At 43.4% G+C, this 27,569-nt stretch overlaps 1 protein-coding gene across 1 annotated transcript in view; it reads right to left on the bottom strand.

Annotated features, from left to right (window-relative positions):
• The window catches only part of COLEC12 (collectin subfamily member 12), a 176,431-nt gene that overhangs the window by 28,381 nt on the left and 120,481 nt on the right, over positions 1-27,569 (bottom strand). The window contains exons 3-4 of the mRNA XM_040264700.1: positions 9,846-9,968; positions 371-469 (exon numbers count right to left, since the gene is read on the bottom strand). Of these exons, the coding sequence (XP_040120634.1) occupies positions 371-469; positions 9,846-9,968 (222 nt within the window). The remainder of the gene's footprint in view (positions 1-370; positions 470-9,845; positions 9,969-27,569) is intronic.

Raw genomic sequence — 27,569 nt, 5'->3', positions numbered from 1 at the left:
TTAAATCATGAGGAAAGATTAACACACAACATGAAAGTTTAAGGTCTTTCTGGGTGAATGTGAGTTTAGAGCCATGTCATTCTTAAAAAAAAAACAACTGTGGTCATTTACATAGAGTTGAGTTAGGGCAGCTGTCCCCCGCCTCTGGGATGTAATGTCTGAAGACCTGAGGTGGAGCTGATGTAATAAGAATAGAAATAAAGTGCACAGTAAATGTAATGCACTTGAATCATCCCCAAACCATCCTCCCACCCACCCCCGGTCGGTGGAAAAATTGTTTTCCATGAAATCAGTGTCTGGTACCAAGAAGGTTAGGGACTGCTGAGTTAACAGGGATTCAACTTCATAGTTCACTCTCACTGCAGATTACCTAATTTTTTCAGGTCGCTTTCCACTGCTGTGAGCTTGTCATCATAGGTTTGGCGAGATGTCTCCATGCCACCTGTAACATTGTCCATTTTCTCTACAACTAAGATTTGGAAATCAATGGATTAATGCACATACCTGCTCACATTTTATCTTTCAGTTTCAACAAGAGATCGTTTCATGACAGAATAAAGGAAACAGAATAAAACAAAAAGTATAAATGAAATCAAATCTTGGGGAAAAGCCACTCTTTTAGGAAAATAAATAACGTACTTGTTGCAAATCCCAATGGCAGTTTAGTCGGTTGAGAACTCTAGGTTCTTAGCTGTTCTCATGATTATGTAGTGCCTCGGGGACTCTAGAAATAGTTTAGAACTCACTAAATTTTTTTGTATTATAAAAGTCCTCAACCGGTATTATCATTTATATTAATTTCCATAGGTGAAAGAATAACATTGTAATTTATTTACAAAATTGTGTCACTCAGACTCCCTGCCATTCTTGGCAGGTGTGACTCACTTATCTGCAAGGAGATTCCACAGCAAAGAACATCTAGCTCAAGTTTATACATAAAATCCTAGTAAAGGAGATGCAAAGTCAAGGGTATTTGCCACTTTCTGTCCTGAGTTCACCACTAAGGCCTGACAATCTGCTTCTCCTTAGTGACATGTGAATCTTTAACAGTTCACAAGAAGATGCCTAAGTGGGTTTCCAAATAATAATAATTTCCCAAGAAGACTTTCCCCCCAGCATTTTCCTGACTGTATATTACTGGAAAAGTTAGTGATGCAGTGTTAAATGAAAGCCACTGTTCTTATTCATTCTCAGAAGAATTAATTCTCTATGGTTATAAATTTATCATTCTAAAATGTCTAGGAACTGTCTCCTAAGGCAAAGGAAGCAAAAGCAAAAATAAACCAATGGAACCTAATTAAACTCGAAAACTTTAGCACAGCAAAGGAAACCACTGATAAAATGAGAAGATAATCTACTAACTGAGAAAGATATTTGCAAATGATATGATTCATAGGGGTTCATATCCGAAATATATAAACAGCTTATACAACTCAATATCAAAAATCAAGCCAATTTAAAAAATGGGCAGAAGACCTGAATAGACATTTTCCCAAAGAAGATATACAGATGGCCAACAGGTAAGTGAAAAAATGTTCCACATCACTCATCACCAGAGAAACACAAGTCAAAACCACAATGTCAAAACCACAGTGTCAGAACCACAATGTCTCACACTGGTCAGAAAGTCTACAGATAACAAATATTAGTGAGGATGTGAAGAAAAGGGAACCCTGGCACACTACTGGTGAAAGTGTAAATTAGCATAGTCACTATGGAGAAGAGGAAGGAGCTTCTTTAAAACACTAAAAACAGAGCTACCACATGATCCAGCAATTCCACATCTGGGTACGTACCTGAAGAAAATGAAAACACGAATTTGACAAGATATATGCACTTCAATGTTCACAGCAGCAATATTTGCAATAGCCAAGATAAGGAATCAACTCAGTGACCATCAGTGGAAGAACAGATCAAGAAGATGTGGTGCATATGTACACAAAGAAATATCACTCAGTCATAAACAAGAGTGAAATTCTGCCACTTGCGACAACATGGAAGGGCCTGGGGGGTATTGTGTTTAGTGAAATAAGTCAGACAAAGAAAGATGAATACTGTATAATGTCACTTATATGTGGAATCTAAAAAATAAAACAAGCTAATATAGTATATATAACAAAACAGAAACAGACTCACAGATACAGAGAACAAACTAGTGGTTACCAGTTGGAAGAGGGGAGAGACAAGAGGGGTGGGAGAGACAAGAGGGGTAGGAGATTAAAGGATACAAATTATGAATAAAATAAAAAACAAGGATATACTGTGTAGCACAGGGAAATATAACCATTATTTTGTAATAACTTTAAATGGAATAGAATCTGTAAAAATATTGAATCAACTATGTTCGACATCAAAACTAATATAATATTGTCAGTCAAATATCTCCACTAAAAATGTAGAAACAAATAAAGTATACAAAGTGAAAAAATAAATAAAGAATAGCATGTCAAATAAGAGTGTCTCTCTCCAGAAGTGACTCCCATGAAATCCAACCTCCAGCAGCTTGAGATCAAGGCTGACTGTCCCTCTTGGTATCGACAGCTTTTGAAAAAATGATGATTCATTTTTTAAAGCATGGCTATGGTTTATATATTACTTGTAGGCCAATGGATCCAGTCTATTTTATTCAGCAAGCCTTCCAGCCATGCAAGACCACGTGAGAAGATTCTTGGAGCTCTCGTCAAGGAGCAGATGTGTGACCTAAAGTGAACCAGCCTCAGGGCTCCCGGCACCTTCCCTGGAGAAGCTGGTTGTGCTCTTCCCCAGGCTTCTCCAGTTCAGTCATAATGAAATGTGTGGCTTGCATCCAACACTTTCTCCCCCAAGCCTTTCCATGCATGCTTCTCCCCACCTAGAATGTTCTTCCCAGGCTTCTTCCCCAAGCTAACCCTCCCTACTCTTCAAGACTCAGCTGGTCACATCCTGTAAGAAACCTATGCTGAAGTTTATCTTGCTGGGGTCTCTCTCCTGATCATAGGACTCCCATCATGGTGTTGTCATGGTTTCACTACTCCAATACCCCTTGCGTGCGTGTGTGCTATGTCACTTCAGTTGTGTCTGACTCTCTGCAACCTATGGACTGTAGCCCACCAGGCTCCTCTGTGCATGGGATTCTCCAGGCAAGAATACTGGAGTGGGTTGCCATGCCCTCCTCCTGGGGATCTGCCCAACCCAGGCATTGAACCCGAGTCTCTTAGGTCTCCTGCATTGGCAGGTGGGTTCTTTACCACTAGCGCCACCTGGGAAGTCCCCAATACCCCTCAGGGCAGAAAACTGGTGCTGGTTTTATCCCCAGCTCTTAGCTCAGTGTGTGGCACGTAGTAGGTATTCATCACAGATTTATTCATTCCGTTGTTTATTTAAATAAACAAGAATCTGCCTGCTGGCTGCCGAGGCCTGTGGAAAAAGAATCAACTGAGCTAGAGGTTATGCAAACAAACATACAAACCAACCCAGGGAGGGCTTGGCACTGGCAATGAGCATGGCATTTAGTTGAATAATTATCTTTTTTATTTTTTCAAAAAATTACCATATAGACCCAGAGATACAGTTAAAATAATCTGAGGGTTGTCTGACAGGCATGCTTATTCCTAGAAACTCCAAAGAACAAAATGTTTCATCTGCATTTTAGCAAAGCTACCCTTTAAAAAAATAAAACATGGAATGTTTACAAGTTTAGGTTCAGTTTTGATTCTCAAATCAAAACACAAGCCTCAGTCTGTCCTCAAACCACACACAGGGACCTTAAGTCCTGCCCCTTTTTCCTGGAAGCCAGAGAAACCTCTGAATATGCTGACAGGCAGTCATTTTCAACCCTCTCTAATTTGTCTTCCATTTTATTTTTTAAAAACCCAGAACTGTCATAGACAGATCATTCAGGTTTGTATAGAGTAAAAGGAATAAATACATTCACTTAAAAAATCCGTTAAGTTTCTCTTTGGTGCTAGAAAACTCTTTGCCCTGCCCACAAGGGCTAATGAACTGGTTGTAGGCACCAAGGCGGTGTATCTGTGTTTAAAAATAGGATTTGGATATAAAGCTGCAAACTTCAGGGACTGCTTAAAAATGCTAGACTGATGGAGACCAGAAGTAACACTTGCTGTAAAAATACACAGCATTTTCACCAGTTTTTACTCTTAACTCATTAGCACAAATTCTCAGTCAGGCAAATAGTGGTAGACATCCTCTCTGAGCCTAGAAACTCCCCGTCTTCGGAGGGAGACCTCGGTGTGTAGATTGTTCTCATATGAGGAAAACAAAGAGGGGGCACAGAAGGGTCCAAGCAGTCTGTTTTTGAACCTGGTCCCCTTTATTAGAAAGTGTTTCTTGACAGACTTTTATCTTCCAAGTATTACTTTAGGTGTCATATATATGAAACATTGCCCCTCTTCAAGTACCCCAAAAGCTCAATTCTTTAGGATAATCCAGAAATAACACCTTTTCTATAAAAGTGCTTGGTTTTTAAAAATTATTTTAAATTGAAGGATAATTGCTTTATAACACTGCGTTGGTTTCTACCACACATCAACATGAACCAGCCATAGATATACATATGTCCCCTCCAGTGTTTTTTAAGACTTATTTAATCTTGGCTACACTGGGTCTTGGTTGCTGCTCGTGGCTTTCTCCAGTTGCGGCAGCTGGGTTTCTCGCTGTGGTGGCTTTTCTTGTGTGGAGCATGGCGCTCGATCACAGGCTCAGTGCTTGTGCACACAGGCGTAGTTGCTCCACTGCATGTGAGACTTCCCGGACCAGGGCTTGAGCCTGTGTCCCCTGCACTGGCAGGCAGATTCTTAACCACTGGACCACTAGGGAAGTCCTACAAAAGCCCTTGATCTGGGTCACTAACCTCTTCCTCCCTTGTCTTGATTCCAGCCATTCTTTAAGGTCTATTCTGAATCTCACTGGCCCATTGTGCTAAGCCTTCCCTGATGATCCGATTCCACACCAACAGGACTCTGTATCCGAATGGCAATAAAATCAGCCCCTACAGATGGCCTCACTCTTTCCAAGGTGTATCACATCATCATTGTGGTTAATCCTTATGACTGCTATTTCACACATGAAAAAACCTGAGGCCCAGAGATGTCCAGTAACTTCCTTGGAGTCACACAGCTTATAAGAGACTAAGTGAGATTCCAGGCCTGGAGATCTAACTCCAACATCCATGTTTACTCTGTAATTCCACTTTGCCTCTCATGGAGTATTTCTTTTTCCTAAATATGATTTCTTCCAAGAAAAATCCCTTGAGGAGAAGAATTGTGTCTTTTTTTCTTGTTAAGAGGACCAACTCATTGTCTGCTAGTCTTTTTATTTTTAATATTTATTTTTTATGGCTGGGTTGCATCTTAGTTGTGGCACGTGGGCTCTTTGTTGCAGCACACGGGCTTCTCCCTAGTTGAGTTGCGTGGGCTCATTTGCTCCACAGCACATGTTATCTTATCTCCCTGACTAGGGATTGAACCTGAGTCCCTTGTGTTGGTCTACTCTTAGATTCTTAACCACTGGATGACCAGGGAAGTTCCAGGACTATGTCTTCTTTATCTTTCTTTTATATTCATCATTCTTAGAGGTCTACCAAGTACTTGTCATGTTTGGGGCAAACATGGACGTGGAGGGTCCAGAGATATAGCTCATGACTGGGCCTCCAGGACAGGAAAGAAGAATAGAGTCCTGCCTGGTGCTCAGGATGATGTCTACCAGTTTGACTGTAGGAAACACAACCCTTCATTGGTATCTGGGACTTCCCAGTAATACCAGGTACATCCCCCTGGGATGTAATAAAGACATTTCTACCTTGAACACTATTTCAGGTTTCATTACAAAAATACTGTCTGGTGAGAAGGTGTTATCCTTGATTCTAACAACACCTACACAGTGTGGTCTGATGCTCATTTGAAAGCTTGCTTACTCAGCTGTAATGCTACCCTGCAGAACCGAGCAGCAAGGCAGACATCTGTGACTAGGAATGTTGTATTAGAGGAGGTTCTTACTGAGAAAGATTCAGATGTCTGTCTTTCTTCTTTATCTGAAATCCCTTAAGGTAGCATCCTGCTGGGCAGGACCACAAAATAAGATTTTCCTGTTCAGGAAATGTTCCAGAGAAAAAATAGCCCATAACTTAGAAGGTGTCTTCTGCCTGGCTGATAAATAGTCCAGGACAGAGGGTGCACCAAGCTGTAACTGTCCAAGAATGGGCTTTTTGTAAAGTGGCTGACATACCGCACAGTCACCACTAGCGTGCTGACCTGTCTGGGTGACTCAGCAATTCTCTGACTTGTTCAGCAGGAACAAGTTATATCCAAACTTGTATCTGCATAAGTGACATAAAAAGAGAACTAAAGAACATTTGGGGCTTCCCTGGTGGCTCAGACGGTAAAAAGTCCACCTGCAATGTAGGAGATCTGGGTTCGATCCCTGGGTCGGGAAGATCCCCTGGAGAAGGGAATGGCAACCCACTCCAGTATTCTTGCCTGGAGAATTCCATACACAGAGGTGCCTTCCGGGCCACAGTCCATAGGGTCACAAAGAGTCAGATATGACTGAGTGACAACATACATACATACATACACATACACACACATACACACACACACACACAGAACACTTTTGAAGAAAAAGCTATGGAGATGCCTTTACAAACTCTGATAAATAACGGAGTTTCTATTTTATTTCCTTCCAACTTCTCCTTCAGAGAAACCTCTTCCTTCACTGAATATTCTTTTTTGTTTCTTCCTTTTTATTTTAAAGTTGAGTGCATTTCTCCAGACTTCAAAGGGATGTGTGTGAAGGAAGAACTTATCTTTCTGCCTCTTACCATGTTGGGTCACCAGAATCTTATCAACAAGAAAGAGGAATCACCGTTCAAAGTAAAGAGAAAACACATCTGGAAAATATCAGTATTTAAGTTCATCAAGGCTGTGTTTAAAGACAAAAACTTCACGTTGTATTATCTTCTTTTTGTCAGAAGACGCCTGAGGGATGGGGGGCCTTGGAGTAGAGAAAGAGGAATAAGAATATGGTCTTGCCTCTGACTTGTCTCACCCTCTCAATCTCATCCTCCTTTATCCTGGTGAGATACACACAGAGCAGGCCAAGCAAACTTTGGGATTTTAAGCTTTCAGGGAGGGCCCTGAGTCACAGCAATTGCCTTAGAGGTCACTGGGTATTGATTGATTGCCTTTATAGAAGTCAGTCATAATTTACAATTTAATCATCCATCCGTCTTCTCATTAATTCACTCAATAAACTTTATTGGGTCCCAATTAGGTACTATGAGCCATGTGCTAGTAGGAGATTTCATAAATAAAAGATAGCCTCTTGTCTTCTTGGAGCTTGCAGTTGGGGTGGTGGGACAGACCCACTGGCAGTAATGATATAGTGCAACAGGGTCTAGAGTGAAAAATAACGTCACGGGGACCAGCAGGTGGGCACCCAACTCAGCTCTCAGGGACTGCTTGCAGGACACGTGTCTGAGGGAGACATGATGGGAAAGAAGGAAGAGAAAGTCATGAGAAAAAGGTGGAGAAGAGGGAAAATGTGTTCCAGGCAAATGGACCCACACAAACAGGCCAGAGCCGAGGCCTTTCCACTCTCATAAAAACAGAGGAAATACCTGTACTTTAAAAACAAACAAACAAACCCTCCTCCTTTGGATCTATCCGTATAATTAAAGATTCTAGACTTTTTTTTTTCCCCCAGAGGTAAAAATGACAAAATACCACATAGAGGTATTTCTTCAAACCTTTCTCATCCCTGTTTACTTTCATGACATCACATAGTGCCCAGCCTTACAGATACCAGTTAAATGACAGTTTGATTTCAAGCCTCTTCTTTGAGTTCACTAGGAAAAGTTGTGGAGAAGTGAGTAATGACCTCAATGACCTAGTAAAGGAAGGTTAGCCAGGCTGAATTACCTAGGACATAAAACACCCTCCTTTTCCCCATTAGGTTTCCTCCTCCGCCTCCCCCTGTTCAGCCTTCACCATGATTTAATAGCCTTTCTTAACACTTGCTCTGTTAATCCTGGGTGAGATTAACTCATTGCAACTGGATAAAATGGCCTGGTAATTTTCCATATTTCCACTGCCCAAGTTCATCAGTCAACACACTATGGGAACACATACAATTTTCCATGGAAATAGGTTTAGAAGTGGACTTCATAAGCCTTGACTATATTATTTTTAATATGTTTTGCCATTCTCATGGCTAGAACTGTAAAAACACAGTTATGAAGAAGAAAGGAAGAGAGAGTCCTTTAGACTGTAAGGAGATTAAACCAGTCAATCCTAAAGGAAATCAACCCTGAATATTCACTGGAAGGACTAATGCTGAAGCTGAAGCTTCAATACTTTGGCCACCTGATGTGAAGAGCCAACTCATTGGAAAAGACACTGACGCTGGGAAAGACTGAAGGCGAAAGCAGAAGATGGGGGCAGAAGATGAGATGGTTAGATGGCATCATCAACTCAACAGACATAAGTTTGAGCAAACTCTGGGAGACAGTGAAGGACAGGGGAGCCTGGTGTGCTGTAGTCCACGGGGTTGCAAAGACTTCAACACAACTTAGCAACTAAACAACAACAACAAGGAAGAGAGAGATTTAGCCACTGTACTGGGCCCATCTCAGAACAGGCGGCTCAGCTCTATCATCTTTGCTCATCGCAAGCACCTTGAAGAATGGCACCATTACTGTCATTTTAGAAGGTAAAAAGTCAGTAACACTGAGAGGTTACAATTCATACCCAGGTTATACAGCCACGCAAGGACTTAGCCTAATTCCTGGCCCGTCAACGAGCACTTAATAAACACTAGTAATTGCTCTTCAAATGGTGGACTCAAGAACTGAACAGGGACCATTCTCATTCCAGTACACTGTTGTGTCAGGAAGCCACTAAATCCTGGGAGAATAGTGGGAGGAGTTACAAGTTGGAGGGAATTCACTTTGCATCTTTCTGTCCCCAGGTCAGATCAACGGGGCAGGGAACAGGGATGGGGATGTGTGGAATTCTCCACTCTTAGCCTGTCAGGGTGAAGATGAGCAGACCCCATGTCTGCCTCTCTCGCTGAAACCAGACGACACGTCTGTTTCATGTGTCTCTGTGAGGCTTCCATGGCTGTTTTCTATAAAAGGGTTTACATAGTTCGTGATTCTGAATCAGGACATCTTCACCTGTGGTGTCCAGAATGCTTGTCAGGGTGGGGCGAACCAACCCACTTTATCTGCAAGTCTGGGGGATTCAGGCAAAAATCCTGCACCAACCTTAAACCAGACATGTTCAAAGAATATCTGATAAGCTGTAAAGCACAGCTGACATGGTGGTGCCATCTCTGTGTTTCATTTCTACAGGGCAGTGTTTTTCTGGAGCTAAATAAACAACAGTGACCACAGAAAATGCGCTGAAGAGAAAGAAAGGGAATTATAAGGCCAATCCTCGGGTGACGTAAGTCGTGTCTCTGGAGGTCTTACCCTCTGTCAATAGAGTTTTCCTGTGTGCTGACTCCAGGGTTTTTGTGGGGCCTCTTAAAGATAAGATGAAAAAAGGCAGAGGAAGAGGGAGTATCTGGAAATAAGTAGGAAAAAGCAATAAAGAGGGAAAAAAATTACAACTCATAAAAGGACCATGATTATGGTTGAAATGACTCAAGAGGAATTGCTCCTTCTATCCTTTCAGATTCCACAGCTATAAGAAGCTCAAGACAAAAGATGGAGCTTCAGAGGTTTAAGTTTTGCATCTGAATTGTATTAATGAACTACTTCATGCCTGCAAATGTACTTGTGTTTTCAGGTGTAAATGAACGAAAGGAAACTTGCTTTTTAGAAGGAAAAAGAAAACAGTACTTACCTTTGTATCCCAAAATGGCTACTGTGATGGTAAGCAAGGCACATAAAATGTATAGTAGTATGATAGAAAGCTTCAGTGCCCAGTTATTTTTACATTTGGTACATTGTGTTCCTTCTTGAATACCTGTAAGAAAAGGCATATCTTAACAACAGTAACCAAAAACACCTTTTCAGAAGTAAATTTTTGCATTTTGGTTTAAATACTATAAGAATATAGTTTTCACATATGCTTTTCTATAGGTTGAGTGGTATTTTAAAATCAAACATACTCACCGCTTAAGCAACACATTTAACACAACTTAAATACTGCCATTATGTTATTATAAACATATTTAATGACTTGAAAATAGCACAGAACTTTGTTTCATAGAACAGTTTCCAAATCATATTCCATTATCATAAGATCTCTATACGACAAAAGACTTAAAACACCCAAATCTATCTGTTCCGGTCATTGTTGGACCAACAGTAATTCAAACACAACTAACCAAAAAAAAAAAAGTGACTTTTCCCTTGACGTTTGTTTCAGTGGTATGCTTGAGTTAATTCCTACTGTTTTCAAGAGTCACTTGTCAAATTTGTAGGAATTTGGAGAGTTGGTTGTTAAATTGTTGGCAGCTTGAAATCAACCCTGGAGGGACTATTTACACCATGGAAATTTGCAAATACTATACATGATGCCCTCACACATCCCAAATTGGTTTACCAGCATGCCACTGGCTATAATGTACTATATAACTTAATAATTTACTATAGCAGAAAATATAGGTAATTTTAGGATTAAAATGCTCAATATATAACCGCTTTTGTACATTACATATATGCAGGAAACAGACACCAACCCTTATTTATCACAGTGATATGAATAACAACTAGGGAACAACCAGAAAAACCAGACATTTCTGATGAGAAGAGGTAAATTTTTATTGCTCACAGTTGAACTGTTTGAAAAACACTCTAGTCTAAGTGGTAAACCACCATCACTTCTGCAAGGGACTCCAGAAACTAACCCATAAAAAGGGAACTTGCCATAGTTTTATTAGAAACACAGAAGACATAGCTCTGGACACTTTAATGCGAAAATCACACGGTAAGGCATGTCGGGAGAGTCCTCCTTGCCCTGTCTGGTTTTCCTATGTGCATCTCACTAATAGAGTCCCCCAGGAGCAATAGCACATAAAGGACTGATCTCCTAGAATTGTGCTCAATAACTTTTGATGGATAAATTGTGAAGATCAAGCCACAGCCGAAGTTCCTCCCCTTTGGTTTGTAATTTTACGCCTAGTGCCTTCTTCAGTGAAAAGAGTCCTTCAGCTGTGTTTAATGCAAAATGATGAGAGAAACAGCATAGAACAATGCCTCAAATTTAACTTCCAGGGTTTAACCAACCCCTCCAGTGTTCTGGGTTATACACCCAAGGGGTGGGGGGTTCAAGCTTTCTCTTCCATGGCTTAGAGCAGTGATTCATGGCTGAGAGCAGTGATTCTTCAACTTTCTTATTTCCATCCCTCAATACTACCACCATCCCATTCCACTGGCTTCACTTGAAGGGCTCGTTAAAACACAGCCTTTCTAATTCAGGAAGTCTGAGAAGGCACCTGAGAATCTGAATTTCCAACAAGTCCCCAGGGGCTGTGATGCTGCAGGTCTGGCCGCCATGCGTTAGAACAGTGCTTCTCAAACAGTGCTCACAGGTCACGTTGAAATGCAGATCTGATTCAGTAGGTCTGAGGTAGGAGCTAAGACTCTGCATTTCTAACTAGGTCTAGGAGGAACACATTTTGAGGCGCTAAGGTTTGTTTTAGGAGATGGTCGTGCTGGATCAACTTTTGGTTAACCAGTCCCTTGAAGGTGAATCTGTAAAATGAGACTCATTGATCAAACAGACCTAGAGCTAACCAGCTTCTCAGTATCGTGTTTTTCTCGCTTCTTTTTCTCCTTTCCTTCCCATCCTCATTCTTCCATCGCCACCTGGATGTTTCAGTGCCACCTCCTGTGTCCAAAACTGACATTGGTACCAGTCCTGCCAAGCCAGATCTCCAACTTCCAACTAACTTACTTATTTCCATCCCTAAATACTACCACCATCCCAATCCTTCAGGTACTCAAACTCAGACATCTTGAAGTCTTCTCTTATAATTATTCTCTAATTTAATCAACCACCAGATATTTTTAATCTTCCTATAGATATTTTTGTCATGATCATCTCATCTACAGTTTATTAATGTTCACTTACTGGCAACCTGTTCCAGTATTCTTGCCTGGAGAAGCCCATGGACAGAGGAGCCTGGTGGTCCATGGGGTCCATGGGGTTGCAAACAGTTAGACACAACTGAGCAGCTAACACTTTAACTTTACTGCCTACATCTAGGGACTTCACATAATCACCCTTCAAGTGAGGAGCAAGAGCTGAAATGACATCCCACAGACATCATAGCTAGGATTTAAACCGGGGTCTGTCAGACCCCAGACACCATGATATATCCCCTACATCACGGTGCCAGTGTCTCTCTGGTCAAGCTTTCTTATCCATTTCCACAGCCCCAGTCCTAGTGTGAGATCTTCTCATCTCAGTGGAAGAATCTTCTTCCATTCCCACTGGAATCCAGCCTCACCCTGTAACAAAACACTGCTGACCTCATGAAGGTGCCAGAAAGAAAAAAAAAAAAAAAAAAAACAAGAAAACTTTCAACAGTTCACTCTTAACTAAAGGATGAACACACACACAAACACGTTCATCTGCTCTTAAACTCTCTGTAATCTTGAAAGTTTAAAATGAAACAAAGTCCTCTTATACGCAGGCTTCCCAGGTGGCACTCGTGGTAAAGAACGTCCCTGCCAATGCAGGAGATGTAAGGGATATGGGTTCGATCCCTAGGTCAAGAAGATCCCCTAGAGAAGGGCATGGCAACCCACTCCTTTATTCTTGCCTGGAGAATCCCAGGGACAGCGGAGCCTGGCAGGCTACCGTCCATAGGGTCCCAAAGAGATGGACACAACTGAAGTGACAGCACGCACGCAGAGTGAAAATATTTTTTGGAATTGGGAGGGGAGAAGAACAGATAGAAGGAAATCAACCCTGAATATTCATCAGAAGGACTGATGCTGAGGTTGATGCTCTAATAATTTTAGCTACCTGATGAAGACAGCTGACTTATTGGAAAAGACCCGGATGCTGGGAGGAGAAGGGGGTGGCAGAGGATGAGATGGTTGGATGGCAACACCAATTCAACGGACATGAACTTTCGCAAACTCCGGGAGATGGTGAGGGACGGGGAAGCTTGTTGTCCTGCAGTCCATGGGGTTGTGAAGAATCAGACATGACTTGGCAACTGAACAACAACAAAAGCACAGGCAGCCCCACAGACCTGCTGCAGCTCATGTTCAGAAAACAGTTAACACGCTTTGGCAGCAACTGTAAAACATAGGAGAGTAGACCCCAGGCTGCTATGGAAAGACTAGACGACACTTTCATGGCTGATGTGAGGTTGCATTCCTTTTGGGTTTTAGGATCCCGGCGGGGGGGCGGGTGTGTGTGTGAACTTTTCACATCTCTCCAGGGCTATTTCTTACATTCCATTAGAAGAGCCTCAGAAGATTTGGTCAGAAGGGAGATGACAGAGATAACAGAATCTGGGGCTACAGGGTTGCCTAGAGGTCACCTGGTCAAGCATCATCCTGTTACTGATGGGGAGAGTGAGGCCAGGTACAGCAGAATCAGAGAGAACACATCCTGATTCCTGGTGTAGGGGTCCTTCCCTCCCCTGATTGCCATGCCAGCCGGCTCTGGATTTATCCCTGGACAACCTGGTCTGACAGCTCTGCTCCCAGACAGCTGTCACTGGCCCACATGCCGAAGAGCAGGGTCACTTCCTTGTGACATGCATTTCTCCTTGCTGACTCTATCAGCATTTAATCAACATCAGATGGCACCTCCCATCCCACTTGACACACTTTCTCTGTCTTGTTTTTTCTCCCTCCCAAGACTTATTTTTCATAAGAATTCTGTTTTATCTTTCCCTCTCTGCCCTCCGCTGGGAGGACATCTGGCCAAACATACGGATGCCTACTACAAAGAGACCCTGCTGGCTCACGGAGCTGGGGGACCCCCTCCTCCTTGGACCTAGATGGTCACAGAAAACATTCAAGAGAGATATCCCCCTGTTGCCAGCCTTTGTAGTGTTTGTTTTCTTAGCATTACTTTCCAGAGATGGCGGACTTGATTCCCACTGTGATGGGCGGGTAGGAAGGGCAGGGAATGGATCGAGGCGAGGCTGTGGAGAAGAGATTCTAGCTCAGGAAGTGAAACTTCTGTGTCCCTCACCACCGAGAGAGCCAGCTTATTACAGAGCCTGGCCCAAATAGCACATCTGCAGTTCAGCAGCCCACAGACAGAATGTGTCTGCAGGATCCATGCCCTCCCTCAGGCTACCCGCCTTGCTCTAGCCCCACTGAATTGGATTCTAGGCTCCTGTTCTGAATGCATCTTCCAGTGTCCAAGGCTGTATTATACAAAAAACACTGGGGAAGCCAAAGGAAGTCAGAATCCTCTGGCTAACTCCTTGAATATTCCGCAGAAGTTCAGAATAGGCTGACAACTTGGTCCCGAGTCCACAAACTCCAAGTTCCCTGATTCACCCTTATTTCCAACAACACATTTGTTTAAAGTGAGAAGATGGGGGTTGATGGGGCCGCCAATCAGGGGGTACTTAGCTGGCTGGAGAGAATACATTGAAATGCTGCGGGAAATGATGGTGCAGAAGGCCAGAAAAATTGACCAGCAAAGAGAATTCCTTTCTGCTGCGGTTCTCCATAAAGAGCCCTCCCAAGTTCTGTGGCCTCAGCCCCAATCTAGTCTGTTTTTCTAATTTTTTTGGAAAACAAGGGTCTCTTTCACTATCATATTTTTCGACCATTACCAAAGGAGGGCTCTCTGTTAACACGGATGCGTACTGATCAGCAAGCGGCCTTCCTCCCTATGGGAAGGCTGGTGCTGCAGGCGAATGCAGGGCACTTCCCAGCTGTCTTAATTACCATAAGCGTCCAGAACTCAGTGGTGTTGCCATAAAGATCATGTTACCACAGAGAAGCTTCAGAAAGCTGGTAGATGGCAAATTCAGAAAACCACAGGTTTTGATCTGAGTTTTTTTTTTTAATCTGAGTTTTGTAGTAACCTTTCCATGTGGTTTTTTTTATAGCTATTAATCTACTTCCTGGTGGCATATATTCCCATAAACCCATGAGAATGATTTGGCCCTAACAGTAAAACTGATGATTCAAATTCATCCCTATGATTAAAATGCCCTGAAAAGCAACAAAACGGTAAGAGTTAACATCCTAGTTAGTTACTTGGATGTTGGGCAATATCACTAGAATCGAAGTTAAATACATAAAACATTTTATCCCATGAACAATTAGTTTTTCTTTATTATAAAGACTATTTACTAGATGATGGGATACGGATTTAGCTAGCATTTAAAAAAAAATTATTAATGAGTATTTAGTTTCCAAAATACATATCCCTGGAAACCTTATTAGGGGCTTCCCTGGTGGCTGAGATGATAAAGAATCCTCCTGCAATGCAGACCTGGATTCCATACTGGGCGGGGAAGATCTCCTAGAGAAGGAGATCTCAACTTTCCAGTTGAGATCTGCAACCCCCTCCAGTATTCTTGCCTGGAAAATTCCATGGACAGAGGAGTCTGGCGGGCTACAGTCCATGGGGTTGCAAAGAGTAGAAATGACTGAGCAAACACATGGACACCTTACTATGCCAAGTTTCTTAAACAATGCAGGCAATCATGATAACAGGAGGACAAGAATTAAAAACAAAATCACTTTCTGTGCAAAATAAATAAAGCCTCACCACATCTCAATATTCATAAAGATGTATTCAAATCAGAAAAATAATTTACATGAGTTTTATGAATTTGAAATCTTCAGCATTCCTCCTAAGCTTATATTAATATTCTGCACATTTACTAAATGTATAGTTTCTTTCATTAATATTTTTTCATGTATATGCATGAGGCTTCCCCATTGATTCAGCAGTAAAGAATCCCCATGCAATGCAGGAGGCACAAAAGACACTGGTTCAAACCCTGGGTCGGGAAGATCCCTGGAGGAGAAGTGGCTAACCACTCCAGTATTCTTGGTTGGAAATTCCATGGACAGAGGAGCCTGGTGGGCTATGGTTCACGGGGTTGCAAAGAGTCAGATGTGACTAAAGCGACTAAGCACGCGTATATGTATATAAATGGAAGCCAGTTCTGTTTTGGTTTTAATGTAAAAAGTATACATGCATTATTTGTTTAAAATTTATAATGTATACCTTGTCTGCTAAAAAAAGAATTGTTAAAGCCAAAAGCTAGATAATGATGCCACTCAGAACATACAATGTCTGCCAGGATGTATAGTGTTTCAAAAGAATGCCATTACTTTCTCCTTGTAGTTTTATAATAAGAAATCCTTTATTATATGAACTGTAAACAAATGCCTTCAGTTCTGAGGAGAGGAATCCTCACTCCGGGGGGCAGTTCATCCATCACGTTGCTTACATCTGCCCCTCGCCCTGGCCGCTTCCTCCTGGCCCTCTTCCTATTCATTTCATTCTATGGGCATGGAATTTATTGTCAACCCTCCTAATGATACACTTCAGCAGCCCTGACTACTTCATTATCAGCATCACCAAACAATGTCCTTCTGTGATCAGGCATTCAATCTTTTAATTAAAAGGACGCATGAAAATTCGGCTCCAGCTTGGGCCATTAGACTGTGCCGTATAATTGAGCTGGACACTTGGACTGCACAGGTATTTGGAGGAAAGCCACGAGATATTTGCTTAGTGGATGAGAGTCTGCTCTTGCAGCAGATGTGAAGAGGAATTGCTAAGGATGGTGGCCATTCTAGAGGACCCGATGTGTGCCACATACCCCTGCCCAGCTACTTTGTTGTTGAATCATGTCCAACTCTGTGACCCTCATGGACTGTAGCCCGCCAGGCTCCTCTGTCCATGAGATTCTCCAGGCAAGAATACTGGAGTGGGTTGCCATTTCCTCCTCTAGGGGATCTTCTTGATCCCTGGATCAAACCTGCGGCTCCTGCATTGGGAGGCAGATTCTTTTACCACTGAGTCACCAGGGAAGCCACGCCCTTTAATAATCTTGCCAAGCAGGACTTCTGATCCCAATTTATAGATTTTTAGGAAAGTGGGGGTCAGCAAGGTTGAGTACCTAAGCCAGTAAGTGGCTGAGCTGGGACCTAAACCCAAATGATCACAGGTTGCTCCTCCAAGGTTGCTGACCTCCAGAGGTGAAAGCAAAACAAAGCCAAGTGAAGTATGCCTAAAGAGATAAATCGGAGGAGGCAAACAGGTTACACTTGTGGAATGTTCTGTTGAAACCCAGGGCTATAGAAACATTCTTTCAAATACTGAGAGATGAGCCTTTCTCAGAAATGAAGAAACAGGGAATGAGATGGTTGGATGGCATCACTGACTCAACGGACACGAGTCTGAGCAAACTCTGGGAAATGGTGAAGGACAGAGAAACCTGGTGTGCGGCAGTCCATGGGGTCTCAAAGAGTTGGACATGATGAGCCACTGAACAACAACAACAGAAATGAGCAGGCAAACTTGGTCTCCAGCAAGTTAACCATTACAGGCCTGAGGTTTCTACAGGCTATAATTTCTCTTCCTATTCTATGGTGACATACTTGAGCAGCATGTTTATTCCACTCTAAATAAATCCTCATTATCTCTTGGAGGGGTCAGGACTGGCTTGGAGCTTTGGCTGGTAAGGTCTGTTGGCCCCTCAGAGAAATCGTCCCCCAGTGGTGGTGAAATTTCTGGAATGGAGTGGCCTGGGAAGAGAAGATAATTTTATTTTTTTAAAAATATTTTTATTTATTTATTTGCATGTGCTGGGCCTTAGTTGCGGCACATAGGATCTTTAGTTACAGCATGCGGGATGTTTAGTCAACTCTTAGCTGTGGCATGTGGAATCTAGTTCCCTGACCGGGGATCGAATCTGGGTCCCCTACATTGGGAGCACAGAGTCTTAGACACTGGATCACCAGGGAAGTCCCTGAGAAGGTAGATTTATACTCAGTAATTTCAAGGTAAACTATGAGGCATGCAGAGCCTTGAGCTTGAAACCAAAAGTTGGTTGCCCCTGTTGAGTTTTCTTCTAAAGTTCTAGTTCACTGAAATAGAAGCCTTAAAAGTCAATGGCTAACCCATCTATGGACCCAAATAGTTGCTGGTGGTTCAAGGCTGCAGGAGTTGGGTCAGATAAGTTAGTGGAAAGGAAGGAAGTGAAATAAGGCTTTCTTAAGCGGTAATAAAAAGTTAATGTATCAAGCGGGTTTCCCTGGTGGCTCCCTGGTTAAAGAATCTGCCTGCCAGTGCAGGAGACACAGGTTCAGTCCCTGGTCCAGGAAGGTGACACATGCTGTGAAGCAACTAAGCCCGTGTGCCCCAACCACTAAGCGTGTGCTCTGGAGCCTGGGAGCTGCAACTGCTGAAGCCCACGCACCACAATGAAGACTAGCCACCACTCGTTGCAACTAGAGAAAAGCCTGTACAGCATGAAGATCCTGCACAGCCAAAAAATAAAATAAATACAATGATTAAAAAATTAATATCTAGCCTCCTAACCCCCCCTTTTGAAAAAACCTACTTGGAGAACTTCAGAAAAATCCAATTCTTTTTACAAATACCAGCTGGACCCTGTGGCTACACACTAACAGCTCCAGGTGGTTTGGAGTAGATTTCAAGATGCTCACTGCTAGCATCCTCTGACCAGGCAGGTCCTTAGAACCTCACAGTCCAGAAGAGGTCAGCGGTCGACTCAGCCAGTGTCCATCTTACTAGTGAGTGAATTGCAGCTTGGTGAACCTGACCGCCCTCCCAGGCTGGCCCTGGCTTCAAGACTCAGGTCTCTGAATTCTCCGCCTAAGTTCTTTAAATCCCAAAACACAGCCCACCATACTTCTTTCTTACTATATCCTATTTATTCAAGAAACAAGGATGTAGCATTTAGTCTGTACCACGCACTGGGTATCACGGTGAACAAAACAGATGACAATCTCTGTCCTTATAGAACTTACGTGAGAGTGGGAGGATATTTCAACAACACTGCAATGGCAGCCCACTCCAGCACTCTTGCCTGGAAAATCCCATGGACGGAGGAGCCTGGTGGGCTGCAGTCCATGGTGTCCACAAAGAGTCAGACACGACTGAGCGACTTGACTTTCACTTTTCACTGTCATGCATTGGAAGGAAATGGCAACCCACTCCACTGTTCTTGCCTGGAGAATCCCAGGGATGGCAGAGCCTGGTGGGCTCTTGTCTATGGGGTCGCACAGAGTCGGACACGACTGAAGCGACTTAGCAGCAGCAGCAGCAGCTGTTGTTGTTTAGTTGCTAAGTTGTGTCTGACTCTTTTGCGACCCCATGGACCGTAGCCCACCAGGCTCCTCTGTCCATGGGATTTCTCAGGCAAGAATACTGGAGTGGGCTGCCATTTCCTTCTCCAGGGAAAGCAAGAAATGGACAGAGGGCGTGTGGAGAGCAGGTGGATGGCAGTGGAAACAGGTGGTCAGAGAAGGCTTAGGGGAGGAAGATCTGAGCACAAGCTGGAAGGAGCATGGGGCATCTGGGCTGGGTGCTCACAGCGCACCCTCAGGGTCTGCCTGTTTCCTTTTCACATCCTAAGATTGGCCCTCCGTCTCCCTGCAACACTCTTCTCTTACCAAATGCCTTCTTCTTAAAAAAAAACCTTCCTCACAAGTTTCTTCCTGGATGAATCTTTTCCTAACGAACCTCCCCCAAGCCCTGAACCCCCTTGGTTCTTCTGAAAGTCACAAGATGTAAATCTATTAGGTTCATTTGTGTGGTTTTCAAATAATTCAAATGCCATCATCTTGGCTACCACCCGGGTGTGTACGTGTGTTAGTTGCTGAGTCGTATCCGGCTGTTTTCGACTCCATGGACTGTAGCCTGCCAGGCTCCTCTGTCCATGGAATTTTCCAGGCAAGAATACTGGAGTGGATTGCCATGTCCTCCTCCAGGGGATCTTCCCAACCCTGGGTTAGAGCCCGGGTCTCCCGCCCTGTAGACAAATTCTGGTGGTCTGAACTACCAGGGAAGTTGAGGGCTGCTTTTGCTTTTCTCTGAACAAACCAAATGCCTTCTGTACCCCCTATACGCCCTTCAGATTCACAAACATGAGCCTGGAGTGTAGAGCCCACCATGGACACACGTGCCATCACCCTTCAGCTGGCCCCAGTCACATGACTGGCAACAGCGTCATGTACGAGGCTTTCACACTCTTCTCCCCCACTTTGTGGCCAGCTTCCTGTGTGACAAGGGACGCGCCGAGCTCGGTGTCCCAGGGGCCAGGGTGTAGACGTCCTAGGAGAGGCATTCAGTTAAGGGTCAAAATACAGACACACAGGACACCTTCCAACCAAACAAGCAGGAACCCTGGGCTCCAGAGCAAGCATTTCCTTTTCACCCCTGGAGGGGAGGGTGGTGAAGTGGGATTTACTAACCAAAGAAATGCAGATCTATAGACCCTTCTGGCTTGCAAGGCTGTGTCTGGCATCCCTCAGCTCTCACAGAACTAAAACCAACAGAACAGAGGTGAGAACGCAAACTCACAGCCCAACACTTGCCTTGAGCGTGCTTGCTTTTACAGTGTCATTTAGGGGCAGCTGCGCTGAGCGGGTAAGTCTCAGTTAATGATAGTGTGTTTGTTGTTTATCACTGAAGCAGTGTTGGGGCATGTGGAAATTATACTTCAGAGCAGGTGCTGGAAAAAAATAAAAAAGACAATCCATGCTTCTCTCACAGACCTACTTGATTTTTTTTTTTTCCAAACCAACAAAACTACTGCTTTGATGAAGAAAAAAAAAAAAGGACCTCAGTGTCTGTGAAAATACCAATCAGCCCAACACACACTCTTCATTGCTGTGTGAATATGTTTTCCACTTTCTTCAAGTGAAGACGAGAGCTGAGGACACTTGAATTAAAGGAAAAGTGAGCCAAGACAAAGAGTTGATTCATTGGAAGAGACCCTGATGCTGGGAGGGATTGGGGGCAGGAGGAGAAGGGGACGACAGAGGATGAGATGGCTGGATGGCATCACCGACTTGATGCATATGGGTATGGGTGGACTCCGGGAGTTGGTGATGGACAGGGAGGCCTGGCGTGCTGCAGTTCATGGGGTCGCAAAGAGTCAGACACGACTGAGCGACTGAACTGAACTGAGCCAAGACAGAGAGAGATTTTTACTGTTGGCGTTTTAAAGGAATTATCTGTTCTGTGAGGAAGGTGATCTCTGTTCAGAACCTTGAAGAGCAGTTGATCGATTTGAAATGACCCAGATGCAGGGCGGCAGGAGAAAGCTGGTAAAAAAATAAGTAATGAGGAAAATGAGAAGGATCTATTGTACAGACCACGGGATGAGTTGTGAGGGGGGTGTGGTCCCCAGATTTGGTGAAGAGCATCTGTTCACCAGCTTGGTATTCACATTTGTGATTAAAAATGGACAAAGGACAAACAGAGGAAGAAATCTTTGTATGGGGCATTCAGCCCTGGGTGTAGCAGTCAAAGGAAAGAAACTGGAAAATAAAAGTGGAAAATCACTGCACTAGAAAGTCAGAAGGCATGCAACCAATTACAAGTAAATGTAAAGTAAGTGGGAAAGTACATGCTTATTAACACAGCTATGCCTTTGTAAACAGTTTATAAATGAGTGTTAAATTTAGAAATCTGTTTAAAACTGAAACAACTAGATGAAAAAGATGGATAAGTACATGTATGTATATGTATACACACACATACACTCATGGACAGAAGAGCCTGGGGGCTACAGTCCACGGAGTCGCAAAGAGTGGGACACGACAGTGACTGAGTAGGCAAACACACACAGTGACTTTCTTCAGACAGTAGAGATGCTTTTTAAAAAGGATTTCCAAAGCAAAAATCAAACTCATGATTTCCCATCATTTCTCAGGGCTGTGCTGGAGCCAGCTTCCTCCAACTGCTTGTATCTCCTCACATTTTACAGATGGCTCAGTAGTAAAGAAAGCGCCTGCCAAAACTGGAGACTCGGGTTCAATCCCTGGGTCAGGAAGATCCCCTGGAGGAGGAAAAGGCAACCCACTCCAGTATTCTTGCCTGGAGAATTCCATGGACAGAAGAGCCTGGTGGGCTGTAGTCCATGGGGTCGTAAAGAGTCAGACACAACTGAACGACAGTATGTAGTGCTTAGGATAAAATCATTTAATTGTATTTCATGCTCAAAGAAATGAATTTTACTGCCCAAATGGCCCAACACTCTTAATTAGGGCTGTAAATTGGTTAAAAAGACTGAAAGAAGAGGAGGCTTTGGACAAGTTTCTCACAGCAATTTCCAATCTGCACCCAGCTCAGGATTTTCCCCAGTACTCCAGTGAAGGTGGAATTTAGAATTAATAGCAGGATCACCCACCAGGGAGTCATTCAAATATTTTATTTCTAATATGCAGCACCTATCGGTTTACATAAACTCCCAGAAACCTGTATATAGTTTAGAATATAGTGTGGGTTCATTGCTTATTATTCTTTAAAATCCATGTACATATGGACACCTTATCTTTGACAAAGGAGGCAAGAATATACAATGGAGAAAAGACAATCTTTTTAACAAGTGGTGCTGGGAAAACTGGTCAACCACTTGTAAAAGAATGAAACTAGAACACTTTCTAACACCATACACAAAAATAAACTCAAAATGGATTAAAGATCTAAACGTAAGACCAGAAACTATAAAACTCTTAGAGAACATAGGCAAAACACTCTCCGACATAAATCACAGCAGGATCCTCTATGATCCACCTCCCAGAATATTGGAAATAAAAGCAAAAATAAACAAATGGGACCTAATTAAACTTAAAAGCTTCTGCACAACAAAGGAATCTATAAGCAAGGTGAAAAGACAGCCTTCAGAATGGGAGAAAATAATAGCAAATGAAGCAACTGACAAAGAATTAATCTCAAAAATATACAAGCAACTCCTACAGCTCAATTCCAGAAAAATAAATGACCCAATCAAAAAATGGGCCAAAAGAACTAAACAGACATTTCTCCAAAGAAGACATACAGGTGGCTAACAAACACATGAAAAGATGCTCAACATCACTTATTATCAGAGAAATGCAAATCAAAACCACAATGAGGTACCATTTCACGCCAGTCAGAATGGCTGTTATCCAAAATTCTACAAGCAATAAATGCTGGAGAGGGTGTGGAGAAAAGGGAACCCTCTTACACTGTTGGTGGGAATGCAAACTAGTACAGCCACTATGGAGAACAGTGTGGAGATGCCTTCAAAAACTGGAAATAGAACTGCCTTATGACCCAGCAATCCCACTGCTGGGCATACACACTGAGGAAACCAGATTGAAAGAGACACATGTATCCCAATGTTCATCACAGCACTGTTTATAATAGCCAAGACTTGGAAGCAACATAGATGTCCATCAGCATATGAATGGATAAGAAAGCTGTGGTACATATACACAAGGGAGTATTACTCAGCCATTAAAAAGAATATATATGAATCAGTTCTAAGAGGGTGGATGAAACTGGAGCCGATTATACAGAGTGAAGTAAGCCAGAAAGAAAAACACCAATACAGTATAATAAGGCATATATATGGAATTTAGAAAGATGGTAACAATAACCCTGTATGTGAGACAGCAAAAGAGACACAGATGTATAGAACAGTCTTTTGGACTCTGTGGGAGAGGGCAAGGGTGGGATGACTTGGGAGAATGGCATTGAAACATGTATATTACCATATGTGAAATGAATCGCCAGTCCAGGTTCGATGCATGATACAGGATGCTTGGGGCTGGTGCATTGGGATGACCCAGAGGGATGGGATTGGGAGGGAGGTGGGAGGGGGGTTCAGGATGGGGAACACATGTACACCTGTGGTGTATTCAAGTCAATGTATAGCAAAACCAATACAATATTGTAAAGTAATTAGCCTCCAATTAAAATAAATAAATTTATATTAAAAATAAATAAGAAGGTGTGTCCCGATCAAAAGAGATTTAAGAAATGTATCAACCAAATAACAAATTGTAAATCTTGTTTGAATTCTATTTTAAAAACCAACAGTTTTAAAAAATAAACACTTTTTTAAAAAGTTTCTATCTTTAGGAGATAAAAAATAAAATAAAATCTCTTACTATAAAGCAGTCCCTGTTGGTTAAGAAGATGTTGTTGTCTTTAGCAGCCACTATACAGTGTGATATGGGCTTTCCTGGTGGCTCAGTTGGTAAAGAATCTGCCTGTAATGTAACAGACCCAGGTTCAATCCCTGGGTCAGGAAGATTCCCTGGAGAAGGGAATGGCTGCCAAGGGAGTATTCTTGTCTGGAGAATTCCAAGGATAGAGGAACCTGGTGGGCTGCAGTCCATGGGGTCATAAAGAGTTGGACGTGACTGATAGACTTTTACTTTCACTACTTCACCATGTGATGCAGGGATGGGCTTTACTGGCAGACCAAGGACACACCCAGCCACCTTCTAGAATGAGGCCTGAGCATTGCTCTTCCTTCTTGGGGGGAGCAAAGCTTCCCAACCTTACTGTTGGAAAAGCCACTTGAACCTCAGGTCCTACTGATGACAGGCCAGCAGTATCATCTCATGAGCACAAAGACAGCACTATTTCATTGACTTCACGTTATGTGTGGCCTTGGAGAGGATCTGAAAAAGAAGGATTCAGTGATTCACAAAACATCCATTGCTAAATGTGGAATCAGAGGAAGTCTGGACTGCATAGCTCCAGCTCCTTTGCGATGCTCCTTCCTGCTGGAAAGCAGTTGTGTTACAGCTGCAGAACTAGTAAAGACAACCAGCCACCTGTAAATACAGCCAACTGGCTGCCCTGAAACAACCTGTCCCTTTATACAGCACTTAGGGGAAATACCACCTAATAAACAACACCTAGTAAGGAAGAGGAAAAATCCCACTCACAGCCATAGTTATGACAGTGCTTATAAAATTAGACGTACTAATTTATTAGGGTAGACAGTGCACCCAAATGACTGTATGATTGCATTTTTACTAATTTTTATCCATAGGACTGTTACATAGGAGTTAATCTTCCCAACTTTGAGCTTGGTGGGAAGATCTATCTGTTTCTACTCCTGCTTACTTCCCAGACACACTTCCCAACAGGGCACAAAGCACTGATGAGAAATGTTTATCCAAATGGAGTTGGAAAAGTCAAGGGCTCCAGGTGGACCCTGGGGCTCTGAGAAGGCCCCTTCTTTTAATGGCTTCTGCTGTATAGGCCCAGGGGAGGATGGGAAGGATCACAGAGTAGGGGATGGAGACAAGATCTTTTTTAAGAAAAGAGCAAAGGCTTGTGATTATCTAGACAGAATAGGTTGTCTGAGGCGGTATAGTCAAAGCTATGGTCTTTCCATTAATCATGTACAGATGTGAGAGTCGGACCGCAAAGAAGGCTTAGCACCAAAGAACTGATGCTTTCAAACTGCGGTGCTGGAGAAGACTCTTGAGAGTCCCTTGGATAGTAAGGAGATCAAACCAGTCAATCCTAAAGGAAATCGACCCTGAAAATTCATTGGGAGGACTGATGCTGAAGCTGAAGCTCAAATACTTTGGCCACCTGATGTGAAGAACTGACTTACTGGAAAAGATTCTGATGCTGGGAAAGACTGAGGGTAGGAGGAAAAGGGGGTGACTGAGGATGAGATGGTTAGATGGCATCACCGACTCAAAGGACATGAATTTGAACAAGCTCCAGGAGGTAGTGAAGGACAGGGAAGCCTGGCGTGCTGCAGCCCATGGGGTCGCAAAGAGTCGGACATGACTTAGCGACCGAACAGCAACAAAAAAAGAAAGAATAGAACAGGGAGAGCTGTGGCCACAGGGAAATGAAAGTAAGCAACAACTGGCTTTCACAGACTGTAAGGAAGGTTCCTACCATCAAGTCATTCTTGTCCCAACAAGCTGGGAAACCCTGAGGTGAAGTGTCTATGATTTGCTCACTGGGGCACAGAAGTGATAAAGATTATTTCTGTTAATGATAAAAAGTGATTTTTCTAGAGAGTGAAGGACAAGCAAACTAGAACATGAAATGAGTATCTGCACAATAGTCATGTAAATTATTATATGACATATAGGTCAAAATCAAACCAGCATGGCAGGCAGAGAAATGAGTGCCAATCTAAGATCCACTGTCAAGATGCGGGGATTCCTATTTACCAAATGGCCAACCTGCTTCCAATATTAAGGTTTTATACCTGCACACCTTCCCAGGTGACTCAGTGGTAAAGAATCTGCCTGCAGTGTGGGAAATCTGGGTTCGATCCTTGGGTTGGGGAGATCCCCTGGAGAAGGGAATGGCAACCCACTCCAGTATTCTTGCCTGGAGAATCCCATGGACAGAGGAGCCTGGCGGGCTGCTGTCCAAAGGGTCACAAAGAGTTGGACACGACTTAGTGACCAATCACATTCCCTTTTCAGGCTTTAGGCTAGGGCAGATCAATAACTTTCTGTCTTTGCATCTGCACCTTTTCCTTGTAAGTCCTGTCACAGCTCCTGCCAGACAGAATGCTCTCAACCACTTCTGGTTTGGTGCCCCCAGAGTAGAATGGGTTTTTGTTCAAATAAACTCTTAACATTCTTCATATGCCTCAGTTTACCTCTGAACAGTTCATTCAAGTCAGAGAGGAGCCCAGACCACATCTCCCCTGTGACGAGGACAAAACCCGTTGGCGGTGGTGGTGGGTGGGCACAAAAATTGGATCCGTAGCTGGGGCGCTTTTCATCGGTTTCCTCCTCTTAACTTCCCATCTTGATGAAAAATGTGGAATTCCCCTGCATGCTTCTGACAGTCACCTTTCCCCCTCCACAGTGATCAGGAAAGGGGTCTGCAGATGCTTCCAGCCGAGACAGGAGGAGCAGACACCCAGCGAGAGCAAAGGTGTGGGAAGGCGGTGTGGACACACAGCCAGAGTCAGACAAGACTGGGACTATTTTCTTAGCCACACTGATGAAGGGTTTCTACCAGGTCCTTAGTGAGGAGCAACTGGAACCTGATATCAAAACCCACTGTATGTCCTTCCTAGTTTATTGTATATAATTAAGTACCACCAACTGTGCAGGCTTTGCATTCCAGGGCATGGGATCAGTCATTCTTGACAATCCTTTTGTTGACTTCCTTAAGTCCCAGCTAAGAAGCCCTTGAGGGCTTCCCTGAACTGGGAGAACTGATTACCATGGTAGAACTCTAGTGCCCAGGAATGCCCCCCTATTCCCCCCTCCACCCCACTCCCATCATCTCCGCCCAGTGTGCTTCATGGCACACGCACAGGGGAGCATCAGACAACAGACACACCAGGTGCAATGCCTTGCCTCCAACTGCAGAAGAGGCCAGCGCATGGCCATGTGACCAGGAATGCATATTTCTACCACCATACTAAGCAAAGTAGCTAGGCCTCCCTGTTAAATCCCCCTCTTTGCTCCCCTTCGGAGCCTGGACCTTGTCTAGTGTGTGGGCCCTGCTCTACCAAGGACCCAGGGGGACTGGGAGGGAGGTCTTCCAAATACCTCAGGCCTAGGCTGCTGTTTCAAACCACTTGGCTCATGTAAAGCATTGCTAGAATTGGAGGTGTTTCAAAGGCAATGAAGAGCATAT

Source organism: Oryx dammah, unplaced genomic scaffold, assembly GCF_014754425.2.
Source record: "Oryx dammah isolate SB20612 unplaced genomic scaffold, SCBI_Odam_1.1 HiC_scaffold_22, whole genome shotgun sequence".
NCBI classification, from domain to species: Eukaryota; Metazoa; Chordata; class Mammalia; order Artiodactyla; family Bovidae; genus Oryx; species Oryx dammah.
The sequence above is the reverse complement of the archived record's forward strand: the minus strand, read 5'-3'. Positions and strand labels throughout refer to the sequence as shown.